This window comes from Sander vitreus, chromosome 4 (genome assembly GCF_031162955.1).
Source record: "Sander vitreus isolate 19-12246 chromosome 4, sanVit1, whole genome shotgun sequence".
NCBI classification, from domain to species: domain Eukaryota; kingdom Metazoa; phylum Chordata; class Actinopteri; order Perciformes; family Percidae; genus Sander; species Sander vitreus.
Window position 1 is genome coordinate 14,192,280 of NC_135858.1, and position 20,893 is coordinate 14,213,172.

The following is a 20,893-nucleotide window of genomic DNA, read 5'->3' on the forward strand; positions in this document are numbered from 1 at the left end:
AACGAGTTTAATTTCTTTACTGGTGACAAATATAGTAAACTTTTCTTGGCAGAAAATGTAAAATATTTTGGCTTTGTACAATGCATTGTTGAACCAACATTGTTTATTTTTCTGCTCCAGATGATTGCAAGTTAAAGGGATATTTCACCATTGGAAAGATGAATATATCTTTAAATTGGGTCACTTATATAGTAGAAATGTGAATTATTATTATTTTTATTTTTTTTAGAAATTGGTTGCTTCTAGGCCGAGAAAAGCCAGAAAATGTGTTTTTGGCTCATGTGGATAAAAGACACCAAATCCCAGAATGCACTTGCTTAGCTGCTTTAGCGTCTACCCCCAAGCCACGCCTACTGTTACAGACGGTGAGACAGTCAACTTTAGTCTGTTTGATTGTCGTTTCAACCATATACACGAAACGTTTCACCGTGGCTCAATTTGTTACACAATTAAAATATATGAAAACATTATATAAAAACGACATACGAAACAGGCTACATTTAGTACACATAATATGCTCCGTAAGGTTCCGCTAACGCACAGCTAGCTACTAGCATTAGCGCTTGGTACAAATTTGTGTGTAATGTAGAATGGTCGGCATTTAACAGTCACAAACTACACCAGCAGTTAGTTGGGTACAAGCACCCCCATTTCTGCGGCAGGCAGTCCGTGTTAACACAGTTCACCTCCACTAGTCTTACCCGGCGACAGAGCGGTAGCTGCATAGTCCATAGCAATTGTTTCCACAACAACAAAAACACAGCAGTCTCTGAATTCGCGTTGGGAGTTTCGTTGAAGTTGGATGTAGTCCAGTTTGTTGTCTAATGAGCAGACACTTGCAAGCAGGATTGATGGAACAGATGGCCGGCTAACGTTAGTTTTCCACCCGCAAACTCGCTCAACGTCCGCCGCTGATAATGTCCCTTTACCAGAGGCCAGAGGCTTCGATCAGCACCGCTGGTCTCCATAGCAGGCGGGCGAAGATGTGTCGAGTATTCCGTCTGTAATAAAGTGTCCTGCATATCTCCGATCTGTACCAATGTATCCCGTTGGTACACGTGTGCGGTAGTTTGAATGCACATAATTGTTGTTCTAAAATTTCCTTCGGGATGAATAAATCTATCTATCTAAAGTTTTGATGCTGAGAAGCCACTAAAGCTATGCGAGGATTCAAGATAGCTGACACTCGTTTTGTTTCATGGTATTCGGAGAATGCCGTAGTTCAACCCCCTATGGACGGGTTTGAAATATGCGGAAGTTGGACTGTAGTCCATAGCCTCTGGGCAAAAAAGCCTCTTATGACGCAAAATGACGATTTTTGCGTCATAAGAGGCTTTTTTCCAGACCCACAATACAGAGATCTCCCCTCACAGGGGGAAATGAGGGAGAGAAGCATGGTCATTCAAAAATACTACCAGGTTTCTACAAATACAAAGCTAAATGCTAAATCGGTGAAGTATCTCTTTAAGCAGCAGGTTGACAGATTTGTGAGTTAACTGCAGCGCTGCACCTCCTGAATGTGCTCATTGCTGACCTCCAGTGGTTTAGTTTAACAGCAGCAGGTCTGGGATGAGTACAATATGTATTGCCCCTCCCACCCTCATGTTAAAACAGCTGGGCGCTGATTTAGGGACTGTCAATGTGTTATTGTTTAAATACAGTGCCAAGAAATAGTAATAGTATATAGTCATAAAATGTGGTCTGATATTCTTCAAAGTTACAATAATGGACAAGCTACATCTGCCTGAAGTAGTATTACAAAAACATTTGCATGTTTTGGTGTATTTATACAATTATTTGCTGGAACATTTAAAGTTACGTTAGAAAAAGAAAGTGAAGCCTTGGTTTTAGTAACTAATGAAACCATATTTTACAGCAGCGCAACCATCAGATGACTGACAGCTACCCTTAAACTTAAAACATATGAAAACATATATTTTCAAATGCGTAAGTGCATTGTAATAGTAATAGTAATGGTCGTTCAGATCCAGGGCAGCAAAATGACTACAGATCATGGTGATTCCTACTTCATGCTTCACGTCAAGGATGATGTTAAGACGATTAGTTTGCTTTATTACTCCAAAGTGTAAGTTGTTTCTGCAGCTAAATACAATAACGAACATTTGGGTTGCCAATTTGAGATGTACAATGGCATCAATTTATTTTAAGGGAGAACCGTGCTTTACCCATGGTGCCCTTCTTAAAGCACCATTGTAGCCCTCAAATTTTTTTTCTTAATGCTTAGACATCAATGGCGATTTCTGTAACTTTGAGATATTTAGATTTGCAATATTGCTTAATCTGAAGTACTCTGAAAGCACATGTGAATGAGAGATGGTTCACGTCATCTTGTGAAGAGATGAGTGTCAGTAGTCAGTATTTTTCATGTGTTTTGTACAAAAGAAGGCACAACTAATCACTATCTACAATTTCAACTTATCGATGGGAAACTGAGTTTTAGTAGCTTTTTTTATAGTTTATTTGTGAAGGAGTTTAATATTAATATTATTTAATAACAATTATTTGAGTGTTATTGGTTTATTTGTCTAATATAGAGACTTTGATGAAGATCAGACCACATTTTTGGGATGAATTATGCATCATTTTGTTTTGTGATCCAATTTTTATTTATTTTTAAAACAAACAAGACAGTTTGTGCAGTCCATGTGGAGTATAGAAGACAAAATAATAAATATATGTGATATTTATGATTACAAAATTATACTAAATTGGTCTCATGTTGCACACTTTAAATTACTAATGTGTATTTCATTTTTTTGCATGAATAGATTACTAGAAAATAATGAAAGTTTTTTAATAGCTTCTATGTAATGTGACCCAGTGACTCAAATTAAATACCAAAATCTAATCACATTTAAATAGGACAATGAATAGGTTACCCGTGTTAGTTCTCTATTTTGTATAATGTTCACACATTATGAGATCCTTTGGGCTAAATATGATCATGGTGTTTACCCTGTGTTCATTACATAACTAAGGAATGTGTTTTGGTTAATGTTTGGCAGTGTGACATAAAAACCAAGGGCTTGTGGTTTTATTGTGGAGCCAGTCTGCCAAGTGGACTGACACAGTACTGACAGAGAAGTGCTACAACTTGACAACACCGATAACATTAATCCTAACTGCTATTTCTTTAGGGGGCATTAGGAAAGAGACACTAGCATTTAAAACTGGACGTTGAATATAGAGATGAACCTGACTTTGGTAGCTTAAATTCATACAATTAAATTACAATAAAATGGTAGTGTTACAAAGATATATGACCTTTTTTGGTGGCATCAGCCATCTTCTCTGGAGTAGTCTGCTGCTGCTAACTCAACTGCTGACAGGAAGAGAATTAGTCTGTTTAAATAGACTATGGTTACAGTAAGCGGGCCAGCTCTGTCCCGGGATGTGGTCGTGGTGGGAGAAAGGAGAAAGATGGCCAAGCAATCAACACTGATGGAGAACATGTCCTACCCCATTTACTGCTTTTTACTGTCTATTTTTTTTAATTTTTTTTTTACTGTTTATACATTTATTATTATATCTTGCTTTTTTAATGATGTTTTTGCACTACCCCCTTTGCTGCTGTAACACTGCAAATTTCCCGCTGTGCGACTGACAAAGGATTATCTTTTCTTAATATTAGCAATTCCACAACATTGCATTGCAAGATGAAAAAAAATGACAAAATGCTGATAGGGCACATAAGTGTATTTACCCTTAAGCTTTCCAGGGTGGTTTCCTTCATATCTGGTAACCTTTGCTCAGATAGGATGCCACACTCACCCTCAACTGAGTCGACTCAGAGTAGCCCACAGTTTGTTTTGCTACTGACAGTAGACTTTGTCCTTCTCCTTTATGAGGAAGTCTTGGGTGTATGCCGTTGACAGACAGGATACAGGATTAAAATATGAGTTGTATTTGTCCTAAAGGGTAAATAATACAACAGCATCCATCTACCAGACATACAGGTAAGAGCTTTTGATTATGAATCACAATAAACTGGATGGGTCTTTGTTATTTGTGTGAATGATCTGTAGTGAATGGTTGCTGTGTGTTTGCATTTTATTTAAGACGGTTCAAACTAAATCTACATCACCAAAATCTTCCTTTTATTCATATTGAAAAAAAGGAACAGATCTAAATAGAACAGATAGAAGACTTTTCTGACTAACTGTAAAATTAACTTAACCATTCATACTGTTTGGTGTTTGAAATATGTTGTGCTTATTTTATTGTATTCAACCAGATAATTTACCTTTAGACTGTTCTTATCTACTTTTGTGTTACAAGATAGTCAGCAAATCTGTCTTTAAAATATGTGACTCCTTGAATATTCCAACGGCACCATGAAGATGTAATTGTTGATTACAGTGCTGTGTTGCTACGTGACTATAACAAGTTGATTATTGTCAACACCCATTTATTAATTTATGCTAATATGACATTTATAAAAGTCGTATTTTATTTTTCTCAACAAAACATGACATTTTAAGCTTCAGTCAGCTTTGAATGAACACTGACGGCACGGCAAACATCTTAAAAGAAATTATTTATAGATTTATTTCAGATGCAGGTTGCTGACACAGCTTTACCACTGCTATTACAAATGTATGGTGTGTGTAATTCATATCATACATTATATGACTGGTGTGTTAGGTTCAATGCTGAAGATGCTCAGGAGAAACAGTCCCTTTGGCAACGACACCAGCAGCTACACAGGATCGATCCAGTCAAAGTATGGATTTAACAACATTTTATGTAGTTGATTGATCACTTGATTGATTGTTTCATTCATTAATTTATTCATCAGCAGTTGATCAATGCTGTAAATTCCTTGTATTTGTTGGGACAGTGGTTACTCCACTATGGATGAGGTGTCATCACAGGTGTCAAATCTGTCGAGGCCCAGTGCAAAGTCAATTTACTGTAAGTTAACACTGCTCTACTTGACATAATCAGTGGTTACACCTGTTCAGTTCAATTTCATGAATAATACAGAGCTCTGGTTCATGATCAACAGTGCAAAGGATGGAGTATGCCGTATCAATAAACAAGATGATGGACAAATTTCAGTACAGAGTGGAGGTATGATACTTAACTTTATCCACACAAATGTGACCCTTTCTGCATCATGCAATGTTTGATCTTGTGTGTTAATGTTCCTCTGCTGCAGCACTTGTTCACCTGTGACCTGAACGGGAAGGAGTTGAGAAGCGTAGCGGACTGTGTGGAGCGGCTTAAGCTGCTGGACGGGATGGGTCGTGTGTGGGGTCAGAACATGTTGCTGGAGGTGCGCGGTACCAAGCTGCTGCTCACAGACATTGAAACCAAGGTAAGCAGCATGTGAGACCTACAGACAGGTGACATATTGAAATAGAAATCTTTCTCTTCCAAGATGACAATGACCCCGCGCAGGGTATAAAGGGTCACTGAATGATTAGATGAGCATGGAAATGGATGTGAATCATATGTTATAGCTGTCACCGTCACCGGATCTCAACTCAATTGATCGCCACAATCATGAAAGCACTATGTTTGATGCAGTCAATCGCAATCTTCTTTTAGAATGGTTAGAAATGTGGAATGGGTTATCCGACATAGTTCTAGATGGGTTTAATAAAGTAGTCAGTAAAAAAGTTGTTACATAATTATTTTTATTAAATTATGGAATATCTTTTGGTAGAATGTTGTTGATCCTGAACAGTAATAGATCTTTTTACTGTATTATTTGTATTTTTCATCGCATACTGTGTTTTATATTTTAAGTTTCCTCTGTTGGTTATAATATTTCTAAATTGAGAGTGCCTTGGTACAAGAAATTAATTGTAATATTGTATATATATTTCTGTGGTTCCCACACAGATGATAATAAACTTGAACTTGAAGATACTTTCTTTAGAGTTTTCCTTTAATTTAAACGTATGTGCAAAGATCTATAATATGGTTTATGTGTACAAAAACTTGTGTTTTCTCAGGAGGAGCTGGAGTCCATGGCTTTCAGTGACATCCTGGAGCTAAAGGCTGTGCTGGACACTGGAGTGTTTAAATCCCTGCTCACAATGTCGGTCCAGTCCAGGGAAAAACACACCACCACTGTCTTCATGTTTCATTGTGAGGATGTCAGGGTGAGGACAAACCAATGGAAATGGCTGTGTCCTTTCAGTCGATTCACTCGGTTGAAAACATATAGTATGGTATATCACGCCCCATACTGTATGGGTCTCACCTTGTTCTTCTCCTTCAGGGAACAGAAGTTATAGTCATAACAGTGATTACATGTTTTTTGTTGTTCACAGGCTGACTATGTTCAAAGGGATCTCTCAGGAGCAATGTCCCGCAGGAGTAATGATTTAAGCATCAGGTAAGAACCTAAAGTCAGTGAAAACAAATACCTGAAATTAGATTTTATTCCTAAAACCGCCTCTCATCCTTTTTGAAGCAGCAATGCAGGACTGATAGCGGGTCATCAGGGAATGAAAAACCTTTGTGATGCAAAATCTTCTGAACCTAAAGAGCAGGAGCCTGCAGTTGACCCAGTGCCCAAATGGATGGCTCCTGACTATGGTGAGTCTGTGACAGGAGATGTACAACTGCTACATGGATTATTAATAATAAAGTCCAAATCAATACAAACCTTCTGTCTCCTTTGTGCACATAGAGGAGGAACTAGTTGTACCTCAGGAGGAGGAGGAGGAGGAGGAGGACGAGGAGGACGAGGACAAGGAGGAGGAGGCCTCACCTCCCAGAGAGGAGGTACCATCACCGCAGCCCTCCACCACCGAAGAAGAACCTGTGTCTATTCCACGCCTGTACACAGACCTGGACAGGAACGTAGTGAGTGTATATTTGATACACTGAACAGTCAGCCCTTTATAATAACCATCATTGATAAATTGTCAATTGATGCATTAGTTAACAATAAAATTATGATTTATAATGTTTACTAATAATAATAATGTATAACATTATTAATAATCAGTTTTTATTTATTTATGTTATTTTATCATTAGTGTAATATAATTTGATAGATAGTTAACACTTTGTCAATGGTTATTATACAGTTGTAATTAATGCTTATAAAAGATAAGCTAACGATTAATAAGTGATTGATAAAGCATCAAACAGTAATTTGGCCTCATTAAATCTTTTTTGGTGATTTATGAGATGATCTAGAGATAATAATTTGATTATGTGTGCATTTAGTCAATAGCTATCTATATGTTTATAGATGCTTAACAAAGTATGTATTAACCATTAACAACGTATAATAATCATCAGTTGCATATTTATAATAGCCATCCAAATAATGTTTATTGGCATTTTACAATTTCTTAAAGTTTTATTATTAACAAATACTTCATCTAATACATACAATGTTTTGATGTGTGCAACAATGAACTGTTAAAATAAAATCAATTATAGCATTACTAACAATAAGTAAACATGATTACTTATCATTTCATTGTTTGTTAACAGTAGAATAACTATTAACTTACATTTAATTAAATATTTACCATATTTACCATTTATTGGTGATGGTTATATTATAACCTGCGACATATAGTAAACATTTAGTAACATTATTGCTGAATGTGTAAATGACTTTTTTCCTTCTTTCTTTCTTTCTTTCTTTCTTTACAGGATATCTTGAATCATATTGTAAGTGACATAGAAATCTTCATGGGAAAAGTAGCTGCAGTAGTAGCTAAAAATGCGAAGAAAAAGAAGAAAAAGAAAAAAGGAAAAGGTAATTTCATGCAGAAAATGAAGGCAGATATACATAGAATATGTATGTATCTAAATTACAGTACATAGTTTATACTGGAATATTCTGTATAAAAATGTGATTTCATAAAAATATCATCAGATGTGAGTCTTCATCATGTGTTTATGTTGATATTTAGTCATGGACGGTATGCCCCCTGCAGCAGAGTTTGAAGTGTGTCTTCATAAAATCAAATGTGGTTTCAACCTTGTGGTATGTCCTTAATCACATTTACATATCATCATCTTGGGTGGTGTTCTTCCTGTTTGTAGTGTACAGTATGTGTAACAGAAATTTCTTTCCTCTGACAGGCGGAGCTCAATGGAATGATTAACAATCCCAGCGCTCCTGAATTTGTTCAGTCCTTATTCTCCACATTAGCATTCGTAAGTGTCACTTCAATTTGAGTAATCCTTCATAGTTGTAATAGTGAGTAACTTGAACACATATCATATATGATTTTTAGAATTTATAATGACTGGTCTTCTTCTGTCTTCTTCTTTAAAAGAAAGTATTACCATGTTTTGTTATAGCTCAGCCTTCGGGTTGAAAAAGTGTTACTTAATTTATATATTTTAAATTTTTGTTCATGAAATTTCTCTTTATATTTAATGCATTTTATATGATATCTTTGTTTGTAAAATGAGCCACTGATGTAAACGTGTTGGATCATTTTATCCAATTAATATGTTATGTTAATATGTTATATGTTAATTTTATTGTCTCATCAACTCCTTGTGGGAGCCGTAATCCAGTGTGCAGACACTGACACAGTGTTATGCTTTTCCTCACCAGGTGGTAGCTCACTGCCCTGAGGATCTGCCACAGACCATTGTGGCGCCGCTGCTGACACCTCAGTGTATCCGCCTCCTGAGTGAAGAGGCCTCCGCAGAACAGGACCAGCTGTGGCAGTCTCTGGGAGACGCCTGGAACATCCCCAGGTGAGACACTGGACAGTGTTGGACCTACGAAGCTGTTGCTTTTTTTTTTATCTGCATGAGACCAAAATCTAAGCATCATCTCACTCCAACTCTGCAGTGAGGAAAAATGTTAGTACAGTTACTCAAGTAATGTACTTAAGTAGAGTTTAAAGTACTTGTACTTTAATTTAGTATTTCCATTTTATGCTGACTCTTTGGAGGACAACCACTGGACTAAACTACCTAACTGCATATAAGGTAGTTCAAAATGGCTTCACCTGCTATAACATGCTCATGCCAATTATCTGCAGAATGACTACTTTCGCTTTAGATACTATTATTATTTCGCTGATAGTACTTATGCACATTTACCTAACTAGGATTTTAAATGCAAGACTTTTACTTGTAATTATTGTAACATTGTTGCATTGGTACTTTTACTTCCTCAACCAGAGGACTACGTGTATCAGGTTTCAGTTTGGTTCAGTAAAATATGTCAGACTGCTGTGTGTCTGTCTGATAAGTGTCAGGATAATAATCAGTTATGATTTTGACAATATTACTAGTACCAAATGGCCAGAAGATGATGAGGACATCCCAACATACACTCTGGAGTTCCTTGACGGCTGGCAGCCCCCTGAGGTGACTGCAGCACCTGAACCCAGTGAACCTATAAGAAGACAGGCACCTCAACAACCTGCACCCAGCCAGGTAAACCTTCCCATCAAACATTCAGTATGACACCAGCACAGGTAGACAGGTAGTTTGGAGAGAAGAGAGAGAAAGAAGTAAAAAAACATAACAAGACCATGTACTTTTTCTGTGTAGGCTTCAGCCAAGTGGACACCACCACCTCACCCCCCACAAAAAACACGGTAGGCACAAGCACATAAAGTAGGATTTAATGTCATGTGAATGTTCACAGAGTTACATTTTTGATGCCCTTTGTGTTTTTCAGCTCAGGTGAGCCAAAACCACGTCACATACAGGTTACGAATGACTTCATCTCAAGAAACCACAGAGAGCTCACCGTCAGAAAAGGAGAAATAGTTGAGGTAAGTATGAGTAACCTGAACCAACTACTCTTTATGTTCTATTTGAGTGGCATTGGTTACAGAAAAGTTGAACAAAGAGAAAATCACATGCCCACAATTCTCCAAGGCCCTGGCTAGTCTTTGCTTTGTCCATCCACAGCTGCTGGACATGTCGAAGCAGTGGTGGAAAGTGAGGAACAGCAGAGGGGAGGAGGGCTTCATACCCAACAACGTTCTGGAGACTCATGTCGACCAGCAACCTATCGAAGTGGGTACCACTAACACACCACAGGTCACCTTAAACTCTGCATTATTGGAAGCCTCAACAATTGACTGATGTGTAATTATGCATCAATTCTTAGTGATTTTGACCTTTTGGCTGACATTTACCTGAGTCAATGGGTTTGTAAATAAGACTGAAAGAATGATTACAAAATGTGAAATCACGGTGCTTTATTATTACTACATTTTCTCAGCAGACTGGAAGTTCTCCTGTCCTCACTAAGAAGTCCAAGCCTGCAGAAGTGAAAGCCTGGCTCGAAGACAATGGCTTTAGTAAGATGTAAGTACATACAGTCATTACATTTAGTATTTAATTCACATAGACAATAAAGCTAGATTTGATTAATTGATTTAACTTGATAAAACCTACTCAAATCTGACACGTTGTCTCTTACCACAAGTATATTCTAGATTGTGAATAGTTAAAGATTTATGTACAGTACATGCATCATTAAATGCTGATGAGAATTTACAGCTCAATTGACAAATTAAAATGATCAATCAGCTGTTTCAACAATATGTTTTGTTTCTCCTCACTGCTTTGGATGAAAAGGCATTCAGAGGACAAAACAAGATTGTAACAAATGTAATACTTTCTTGCAAATTTTAAAAAGCTCTTTCATTATTTATTTATTCGTGTGAAAATCTGAATAACTCCAAGTGTTGTGGCATATTTGCACTTTAAATGGCTACAATGGAAGACGAGTTGAGTTGCATTATGGGAAATGTAGGATCTAGTGTTTTTAGAGCTTTACCTTTATTAGGAACTAAAAGTCAGGACTCATCTGCTGAGTTTTTCATTTGATTACACAATTTTGTAGTGCAATACTAAATACTATTTTTTCAAATAAACTTCCGTGGTAACTTGAAACACGTGTACTCAGCAGACACACATTACAGTTTGGTTAGGGGACACTTGTTCTGTTAGAATGAACCCTAGAATTGAGTAACGACAGATCAACATCACTTATCTCTCGCAGCACTGTACGCTGCCTGGGCGTGCTGAGTGGCTCTATGCTGCTGGGGATGGCCAGAGACGAACTGAAGACAATGTGTCCAGAGGAAGGGGGACGAGTCTTCTTCCAGTTACAAGCGGTCAAGTCTGCCATGGCTGTAAGTGACTTACCACAGTGCAGCTTCATTTCTCTCCACCTATGAATGCTGGTGTAAACACAGACAACTGTCTGACTGTTTTGTGTTTCAACGCTGTAGGTCGCCATTTAAATGAGACCAACAAGAGAACATCAAAGAGGAGCGAGAATACAAAATCATCATGGACCGAATACTATAAGCTATTAGATAATATAAAGTAATAATAAGTGAGATTAGCTTTACAGCTTCTTAAGCATATTATCCTCTGAAACCTTGTATCAAATAATGTCAATTTGAAATGTGTATTAGTAGAGTTGTCTGGTATCAAAAATTTTATAAAATCAGTTGACATTTAAACAAAGTGTTGGGTCTTAATTATGTAACACAAAATGAGGTGAGCAAAAGCCTAATCTATGTGGTCGCTATGTAACCTGTAAATAAAAGTTAACTGACACAATACAAAGTATTGAGTGAATAAACATGCTTTATTTCATTGTTCAGACAGCATCAGAAGCATTTGTTAAACACTGGCAATCCATTTCAGGCAATAATACAGATCAATTGTGTAAAAAAGATAAAATATTAGCTGAACACAAACATGTCGAGTGTGAGCATCAGAATACCTGTAATTAATGCACAGTGAAATCAATGTGAACTATAAATCGTAGCATATATTTGAATAACAGGTGTGTTTTTGTGTTGGCATCCCAATATCACAATGGGGACATCCAATCCAGTATCTTTAAATGGACTCAGCTGTTCTATCGCTTGTGGATCACTACTCATGTGCCATTATTTACTGGGATTAACTGATTAGTCAATTGTCCAAAAAATAATCAGCAACAATTGTGATGATCGATAAAGTAAAAATGACCAATGTACTGGTTTAAGCTTCTTAAATGTGAACTACATGTGTAGCTTTTTCTTTGGTGTTAATGATAGTGAGGCAAATAGTTTTGAGTTATGGAAAAACAATTTGAATACATCAATATATATATATATAAAATCAATTATGATGGGCATTTTCACAATTTTATAGATCAAACCATTGATCGATTAATCCAGAAAAAGATCAATGGATTAATTAATAGTGAAAATAACCATGTTTTTTCTTTTTTTCAACATACCGTTGATTGTTCGAGATAAATAAAAATCAAATCAAATCAAATCATTAGTTGTGGTTTGCTATTGTTGAGGACAACAACTATCATGGATTAGTATTTATGAGGTATGATGCATTATGTTGCACAGACAAGTGGCTCTGTGGTGACTGTAAAGAGACAACATGAAACCATGAAGGGGAAGTAAGTACAGTAAACAACAGGTTGCAAAGCTGAATGGATGGAAAAGGTTCAGGTCAGTCCAGATTCTTTCAGTGACACTGCACCACAGGAGGGTATGTTGTCATCAAGCACTTATTCCCATAATTACCTTACAAAATGTTGCAAAGTAGTCAACACGATGGTTGTTAAACATTAAAAACTAGGAAAGACCGATAACAAAATGAGGCTGCAATACTTGGACATAATTATAATATGTGCTTCAGTCTATGGACTGATGCTATTGGACAAGTCAGTCAAGATCAATGGTTAAAATGTGTCTTTGCAACAACAAAAAATACAACAGAAAAAGTCAACTCTATTGATGTTTTTCATGTGTGTGTGTGTGTGTGTGTGTGTGTGTGTGTGTGTGTGTGTGTGTTAGCTGTAGCCACAGCAGCAGCATATCTAGGGGTGAAATAGGTGTGCTATAACATAACAAAGTGTGAGAAAGAACATCTATAATATTAAATAGGCAGGACACACACTCAAATTTTCAGGACATAATGCTAATTCACAATGATCTACAGCAACAAAACTAAGTTTTAAACCTTCAATATATTGTGAATATAAAATTTCTTATCTCTAAAAATACATTTTATAGTGAAATCCAACAAACACCATGTTCAGCACACAACTCCAATGCATCCCTAGAACACTGTGTGTTTCTTGCTGAACAAATACAGGTTATCACCTTTCATCCAGATCATCTATAAAGCAAAACATGTATATATACTGATACATTATGGTTGATTAATCAAATAAAGGCTGACATTTTCTGATTCAAAAATTACTCCACGCATCTAGCTTTAAGAAGAATGCTCACAGTTGGATGGGAAGTTGGACCGTGTCCAGCAGCAGGGAGAGTGGTGTGATAACATGAGTGAACAATACAAAATGTGATCCCAGCTTTGAGCAGATTTGGGGCAAGTTTTAAAAAAGTGCTACAAGAACCATGCAACAGTCTCAACCATGTCCCAGCATGGTTTGCTCGTTTCTACATGGTGAACAATGCTAAATTTAAATCTGTTTACTACAAACATATTTCTGACTCAAAAGCTGGTTGGCAGCCCTGAATTAGTTAAGATGCTTTACATTACAGCTGGCTGTAAACAACTAATTCTCTCCTGCAGTCCTTTACTCATGCACACATGCAAAAAAAGCACTTATAAGCAGAGGACTAGAAATCAAATTTCCTCGTCAACTGAAGGCCAAGAGGAAAAGCTATTTTACACCGAGCATGCAGCTAGGTGGTTTCAGTTCCATCGGTGTGGATATTACAACAGCATAGAGGCCTACTGTACATGACTGAGGAAAGAATATGCAATTCAGGTGATGAAGGCAAAGACTGGGCATTTTTTGCCCAAAGCTAAAAATGAAAAGGCACTGTGAAGTCTTGGCTTGGTGCATTATGTACAGTGCACTGCATGCAAAGGGGAAGAAAACTCCACAACTTCCTGCCTTGTCCATAGGGAAGGAATGAGTGAACAGTGTGGTAGTGGTAAGGACGTTCTCTGACAATGCTAAATCCATCCACACTTATTTGTGCTGTGGTTCAAGCCAAGATGACTTAACATTTACCGGATTTGATTTGCAGCTAAAGAAGAGCGTTAGTTTTGTGGAATGTTTGCAGTCAACCACCAGGAAGTCTGCTTCTCTCCACACTTGAGGGCTGAGGAATTTCTCTTTTATGTCACTTTCTGAGCTCATTAAAATCACGGAAGAACGATTCTTTGTGTGCATTTTGGCAAATAAATGATCTGAAACCACACCAAGTACCATTCATGGGTGATCTCCGGCGCTACAGCATTCAGACAGAAGCTACGCTCTCTTCTCTCTGATTCAGTTACTGTACATCTCCAAGCTTTAAGCTGACCTGAAGTAGCTTCAAACATGAAAGCTTTTTGTGTAGGTATGTCCAAACTTTACCTGTATTATTTCAATAAAGCTACATCTGTAATCCTTCATTATAAGTTTGTATAATAAAGATGATAGATGCACTAGGTTCAGTTAAGCAGCATGACTGTATAGTGGAAGAGAAGCAACATTCAGAGGTCTGCTCTAGAGAAAGTATAAATGTGCTGGTTGTCAATGTTTCTGTAGTACACATACTAGAGAGATACTACATGCTATGTAATGTGTCTGGTGAATTATAACATCGCAAACTAACGGAATAAATCACAAGGATCATCTGATGGCTTTGACAGGACAGGATGAAGAGTCAAAAGCATGGACTAATAAATATTGCCCTAAAGCGTCTCTGACGAGTGTTTCTCTGCTTTTCCTTCACCAGGAACACTGGTGGTGTTGGTCAGACTGAGACTGTACATGCCACCACAAAGAACAACAGAAACAGAGGTTATAAAAACGAGCTGAAGAAAACACGGACTATGAATTTGGAACATTAACAGTATGGGGTTAAAATCTTTTCCTGCAACCTAGAAATAACTTGAACACAAGGAACATTGACGCTGAAGTGCTCTGGCAGCACTGTATCCATGGCTTTTTAGTAGCTGTGTAGCGGTGTGTGCGGCTATAGTGATGGTTAGTTGTTTTTACTTTATGTAGGACGCAACACAATTACCCTCACGCCACGTCTCTTCAGTATCATGCTGGGTGGACCACAGGGTTGGGGGTTTACAGGACAAGTCCTGGTTATTGTGACTTCAGCGTTGTCCCGGGAGAGGGCCCATGGACAGGGACTCTTCCTCATTGATAGTGTCGAGCTCTTCAGTGCGCACAGCCTGAATGATGAGCTGAAGCTCCTCGGCGAGTGTCTCGCTGCGGTACGCCACACGGATATCAGGGACGTTGGTACGACGAATGTCGTTGCTCTCAGGACCTTCCTTAAAATAACTGGGGCCCAACCAGTAGCTTTTGGCCTGGAATTAAGAGAAGATACATGAGTGGGAAGCTCAGATACGTGTAAAACACAGAAGGAAACACACTATGACTGATAACTCTTTTAGTCATACATTTAGATTCAAAATGTCCCCCTACTACTTAAGGGTCTACGGAGAATAATGTAGGCTGTGTCACATACTAAAGATAAACTACAATCAGTGGCCACTTGATTAGGTACAACTGTACAATCTAATACAGGGGTCCGTTTCAGGAAGGATGTTTAACAAACTCTGAGTCTAACCCTGATGTCTGAGTTGGGAAACTCAAAGAGTTTTCGGTTCCAGAACAGCTGATTTGAGTTGGTTCAATCAACTCGGACTCTGAGGTTAAGTTACCTCTCTTTCTGAAACGGAAAACCCAGAGTTCCTCTCATCTCAGGGTTAACAAACTCAGAGTTTTCACTAAACCTGCTTTCTGAAACCGACCCCAGCTGTTCTGCTATAATAAAGTGACTTGTTTGAATACACAAAATGAGAAGAGGTATAAACTAGTTTACCTTGTGTGAAAACCCACTCATGAGGACACTGTTTCTGGCCAGCTCACACATGTCACAGGAACTCAGTTTCCACACCTGAGCAGCGATGCTGTACTCCTCCATCAGAGGCTCCTGGACCCAGACAAACAAACAGAGAAAAATGTCTTATTTTTAAAATAATTTTTTTTATCTCATCACTTTTTACAATATGTGCCATATTGTCATGTGTGGATTCAGACAAACCTTTATACTGACCTTGGTGAAGTGGAACTGAAGAGGATCATCAGTGGACAGAGAGACAATAAGGCCTCTGGACAGGTACTCCGGCAGTGGGTTGCGATGGTAACTAAGGAACAGGCTGTTGTTACTCAGTGGTGACATGGCGATGCCAATTTGAGCCAGGTAGTAAAGATACTGCAGCACTGGGGCCTGATGGATATCAAATAGAGAGAGAGCATGACAGACAAATTCAATCTTATAATCTTAATTGAGCCTATGTGTAATTCCATCAGTGAAGGCCAAGCATGAGCCAATAGTTTGTATCTCTCTTAATGCTTCCTAAAATATAATGCAGTCCAATCCATTCCAATTGTTGCTACAAAATTGCCGTGGACTTGAATCAAGCTCTCCGACACCGTCAGGTCTGGAAAAAGGGAAATTCAACAAATATGAAATCTTTAGCAAGCTTTCCAAATTACTTTTAGAACACAGCCAGCATTTGAACAATGCTATTTCAACAAAGTAAACATTCCCATACCAGTCTTTGAGAGACAACCAGTATGAGCTGTCCTGACCTTTCTGAGCAGCAGTCCGTGGGAGATGTTTTCTGATAACATGAAACCTGACACCAGGTGGTGCATCGGCCCCGCCTCCCCACAGTGAGGTCGCAGCACAAATGTGTGAAAGCCTCTCCGTCTGTCAGTCAAATGTATTTACAGAAACAACGTTAAAACACCATATGAATGATTATGCGTTTAAATGAATAGATGTGAGGTCTAACAAAGGATTCTTGTGTGTTGTGAATGTATCCAGCTAGCCCATACCTTCGCAGGTGGTTGAGCACAGTCATGTTGGCATAGGTGTAGTAGAGGTAGTAGGAGTAGGGTGGGTTGTCTTCTTCTGTCCAGTTGGCTGGCAGCGGACTGTCAAGATTAAAAATGTGGTGCTCAGGTTTAGACTCATCGTCCACGCTGTCGAAGCCAACCACCTGTGGACACACATGCACAAAGCAACAAACACTTAGTCTTTTTGAGGGTGAATCATCAGGAAACTTTGGATTTCTGGTGAAATGATACCCACGTGCTCCAGGAAGAGATGCAGCTCAGGATGACTGCGCGGGTTGATCGTGACTTCAAACAGAGGCATGAAGATATTCTCCAACATCTCCTGGAAATTAGCCAGCTGCTTCTTTGTGTGGTACACGTCACTGGAGAGGTAGTGATTGAACAGTGACATTTGTTGTTATCATAGAGATGATTAGTTTGTTTTTGTAAAAACAACAATTATTTATTTCAAATACAGGCTTCATTGTAGAGGCTAGAAGATATCATTCATGTCAACACTAGTTAAGGAGTTAAGTTCCTTCAGTAAGCTGGAACCAGGATGGAAAGATAGGTTGTCTTATGATATACATATATTCTCTCATACAGGGATGTAAATCAGACAAATTAATTCCTTTTAATTTGTGCTGTCATTACAGCCAAGTAATTGACCACCAGTCACAATAGTACGGCTTCAAGGTAAAGCAAGCTGGAGGTAGTACTTACAAAAGACGGGGCACCTGGATAAGCCAGCGCACATTATCAGAGTACACTCGATGTCTGAGGGCCCACTGAGCCAACTTATCCCATTCGTCCCGGCAGCGACCGTAGATGGACAGGCGTAGCTCAGAGTTCTGGTACTTACTCTCCTCCAAGTCAAACATCACCTCCTGGACAAATAGTGACAGGAGGTATCAATGCATCAGGTTGTGTATGTGTTGATAAATTGTTTGGATGAGGGATATAAAATACTTTACATATGAATTATTTCACACCTTGACTATGTGTGCAAAGTATTTTCCTTCAATGTGGTTGTCAGTCTTGATGAAGATCTCCCTGAGGATGGATTCTCCAATGGGGTTGTATTTGGCATTGAACTTGTCAAACCGATGGAACGTGTTGCGGTCCTGATAAGTGAAGGGAAACCAGTCAAACCTAATTTGCATCTATCCCAAATGTGTTACACAATATGTATGTGTACACAGTATCTACAAATATTAAGCACAACTTTAGTTAGATACTGTTAACCGCTGCTCCCGTTTCTCACCGCATGCATGTCGAGAGTGTCAACACTCAGGTCAAAAGCCGTCAGGTTCATACTCTCAAAAACCTGCTTGAGGGTCTGACCAACGCCGTGCTCAATGTGAACAATCTCCTCTGGGTATTTCTTCATGGCTCTCTTAATGAATCGCAGCAGGTGCTTCTGGTTCATGCAGGATGATGCATGTATGTGTGTGTCCACCTGGAGTTAGGACAGAGCAGAATATGTGAGAGGCAGGTATGTATGGCATTTTCGTAGTTGTGAGAATGTTGGCAAGTAATACCAGTCAATGGATGTTACCAAAATAGTTGTGATAGATTGACTTTGACTGCCATTTTGTTGGCTCTTGCCTTTCGTATGTTGTAGAAGTCTCTGTGTGGGACTTTCTTCTGAGCTGCCAGCTCCTTCATCTCATTCAGTAAGATGTGCATCTGGAATTTAGAGCTCAGGTACTGCAGGCGGCGGTAGCAGAAAGACTTCCTGTAAACACCATACAGAGGAAACACAAACATATTTCATTTAACATTAAACACTGAGCTACAAAACACTGACATTTGTAGAATGATGGTATCAAAGAAACACTCACACTGGGCCATTGATAATGAGGGCCATCATAACATTCATGTCTCCAATATACTCCGTCAGGTCAGGATAGGGCAGGTCCAGTTCTGTGCTTCTAAAAAAGGAGAACAGTATATAAGTTATACAAACGTTGTTATTAACACGTCATCATACAGGTACAAACTAGTGCTGTCAGTTAAACGTTATTAACGGCGTTAACGCAAACCCATTTTAACTGCGTCAATTTTTTTATCGTGAGATTAACGTTCTTTTTGGCCTAGCAAACTTTGTAGTTTTTTTTTTCACATGCTGTTGCAACAACTAGTAACGTACCACGTACACCACACCGGATCTAGCTAGACCGGAAACAAAACAACAGGCACGCTGCACACGCTTGTTTGGGCTTGCGAGCCGGCCAAAGAGTAGTACCAAAGAATTTCTAATAAGGGAAGAAGTTCCACTCTCTCGTTACTTCCGGCTTCTGAACTGGTTGCAGTTCCACCAGAGTTCCGTATAGGGGGGTGCTCACAGGCCAGTGCAGAATGAATGGGACTCTATGGAGCTATACCCCTCAAAATCCACTTTTCTCAGGATATAATTTTTTGTCTAGTAATTTGAATGTTGCATTCGAAAGGGGAGGCTAAGAAAATACACACTGCTGGGTGTTAGATTTTTCAAGTGGCTTTTTTGTTCTAAAAAGCCTTTTAAAATATATATATATATATATATATACACATACACACACACACACACACACACACACACTTTCGGTTCAGGCACTGTTTTAAAAGTATCGTATCATGTTGATAAGGGCATTAAAATGAGAAAAAAAAAATAATGGGACAAAAAAAATCAAGGGACATTAAGAATAGATAAAAATGTGCGATTAATTGCGAGTTAACTATGACATTAATGTGATTAATCGTGATTGAATATTTTAATCGTTTGACAGCACTGGTACAAACACGTACTTGTCCATGTTGGTTTTCTTAGTGTAGACATGGACTACTCCATCAACCATCTTGCAACCATATCCTGTGTCGGCTGGCATATTCTTGGGGTCCTTGTCATAGGGGTGTGTCTTTGAGACAGGTGGATGGACGGGGGCATCTGGGAAAGAGGAAATTGATATTAAATAGGTTATATCATCTATGTTCCAAAGAAACTCTTAAAATGATAAGTAATGATGTGGTAACTGCTCAGATAAGAGGGACACACTGTAGGAGTTTTTTGTTATTACGTAGTGGTCCCAGGTGAGGTGACTATTGTGTTTTAATTTAATAATTAGATCTAGATTAGAATTTGGAAAGCTGAAAAGCAGCTGAAAATACTTTTTGGAATTTCTTTTTTTTTTTTTTCGCCAGCTGATGGCTTCTTTCCTGATATTCTGAGATATACCATGGAAAAAAATAAGCTTCCCCAGGTATTCATGAAACGCCTGTAGCCTCTCTGTTGACAGTATTCCCAGAAAAAATATGGAAAGCCAAAGGAGGAGGCAGTCTAACTAAAGGCTGTATTTTGGAGTAACCAAAAATGCTCTCTGTCACCTCATCTTGTCTACAGTTTCAAAGTGTATAGCTCGGCCATTACTGCCTCCTTGCGAGATACAAGCTCATGTTTACAGTCTATGGATACAAGTCATCTCTGTGGAGTCTAATATATAAGAATATGTTTGGTGTGTGCATGATATACCAGCATCTACAGGGGTCTCTGCTATATCGTCATAGTCTGCCAGATCCAGAGGCTTCATCCCGAGGTCCTCTAGGGTGTTAGCTGTGGTCTTACAAAAGGACTGCATGGATCGCTTTATGTACTTCTCCCGGATAAATAATGCCTTCACCACACACTTTGCAGCATCTACCAGGTCAGTGAAGGGCACCTGGGAAGATATCAATACACAGTAATAAAAACGGGAATTTACCTTACTGGAGTTTAAGTTTAATTGCTGATGAAAACATAAAAATCATATGGAAAAAAAAAGCTCCTCACCCCGCACTTTTCCTCTCCAGATATTGAGACCCGCTGGTACTCTTTCTCCATTGGCATTTTCCTCTCCCTAAAGCCATCATCAACAGAGTCCACACTCATCTCGTTCAAAAACCTTAATTGATGCAGACAGAGAAAAGGAGAGTTTAAAACAAGAGAAAGCTAGACAGAGGCAGAACAGATAAATACACACAGAGATGGAAACACGTGGATATAAGCAAGAGCAGAAAAGTAAATGAAGGAGA

The 20,893-nt window shown here is 38.5% G+C and overlaps 2 protein-coding genes across 13 annotated transcripts in view; one reads left to right on the top strand and one right to left on the bottom strand.

Annotated features, from left to right (window-relative positions):
- Window positions 1-3,848: 3,848 nt before the first annotated feature.
- eps8l3a (EPS8 signaling adaptor L3a) lies at window positions 3,849-13,197 on the top strand. Of its 3 annotated transcripts, none has more exons than XM_078248503.1 (20): window positions 3,849-3,977; window positions 4,666-4,744; window positions 4,862-4,935; window positions 5,030-5,094; window positions 5,183-5,341; window positions 5,985-6,134; window positions 6,306-6,370; window positions 6,449-6,573; window positions 6,668-6,843; window positions 7,651-7,756; window positions 7,914-7,987; window positions 8,086-8,160; window positions 8,570-8,715; window positions 9,261-9,405; window positions 9,523-9,569; window positions 9,653-9,749; window positions 9,889-9,996; window positions 10,205-10,290; window positions 10,991-11,123; window positions 11,223-13,197. In XM_078248503.1, exons 2-20 carry the CDS (start codon window positions 4,671-4,673, stop codon window positions 11,232-11,234), a joined length of 1,917 nt encoding a protein of 638 aa, XP_078104629.1. In that variant the 5' UTR covers window positions 3,849-3,977; window positions 4,666-4,670; the 3' UTR covers window positions 11,235-13,197. The 3 variants fall into 3 exon arrangements, with proteins under 3 accessions (XP_078104629.1, XP_078104631.1, XP_078104630.1); XM_078248505.1 differs by having other exon boundaries at window positions 10,208-10,290; XM_078248504.1 differs by having other exon boundaries at window positions 6,452-6,573.
- Window positions 11,569-20,893, bottom strand: part of ampd2a (adenosine monophosphate deaminase 2a) — a 38,051-nt gene continuing 28,726 nt past the window's right edge. For 8 of the 10 annotated variants that reach the window (XM_078248497.1, XM_078248499.1, XM_078248494.1 and 5 more), the window contains 14 exons: window positions 20,652-20,763; window positions 20,355-20,541; window positions 19,634-19,772; window positions 18,688-18,777; window positions 18,452-18,581; window positions 18,108-18,302; window positions 17,836-17,967; window positions 17,567-17,730; window positions 17,100-17,226; window positions 16,844-17,007; window positions 16,595-16,715; window positions 16,056-16,229; window positions 15,822-15,932; window positions 11,569-15,303 (listed from right to left, as the gene is read on the bottom strand). In XM_078248497.1, the coding sequence (XP_078104623.1) occupies window positions 15,088-15,303; window positions 15,822-15,932; window positions 16,056-16,229; window positions 16,595-16,715; window positions 16,844-17,007; window positions 17,100-17,226; window positions 17,567-17,730; window positions 17,836-17,967; window positions 18,108-18,302; window positions 18,452-18,581; window positions 18,688-18,777; window positions 19,634-19,772; window positions 20,355-20,541; window positions 20,652-20,763 (2,062 nt within the window). In that variant the 3' untranslated portion in view covers window positions 11,569-15,087. Of the gene's footprint in view, window positions 15,304-15,821; window positions 15,933-16,055; window positions 16,444-16,557; window positions 16,716-16,843; window positions 17,008-17,099; window positions 17,227-17,566; window positions 17,731-17,835; window positions 17,968-18,107; window positions 18,303-18,451; window positions 18,582-18,687; window positions 18,778-19,633; window positions 19,773-20,354; window positions 20,542-20,651; window positions 20,764-20,893 lie in introns of those variants that run through there. The other 2 variants (XM_078248496.1, XM_078248498.1) reach the window with 2 other exon arrangements.

Coding starts and splice junctions, on each gene's coding strand:
- eps8l3a (XM_078248503.1), top strand. CDS start 4,671: ATGCTGAAGATGCTCAGGAGAAACAGTCCCTTTGGCAACGACACCAGC. Junction 4,936..5,029: donor CAGTGCAAAGTCAATTTACT/GTAAGTTAACAC, acceptor CATGATCAACAG/TGCAAAGGATGGAGTATGCC. Junction 7,757..7,913: donor GAAAAAGAAAAAAGGAAAAG/GTAATTTCATGC, acceptor GTTGATATTTAG/TCATGGACGGTATGCCCCCT.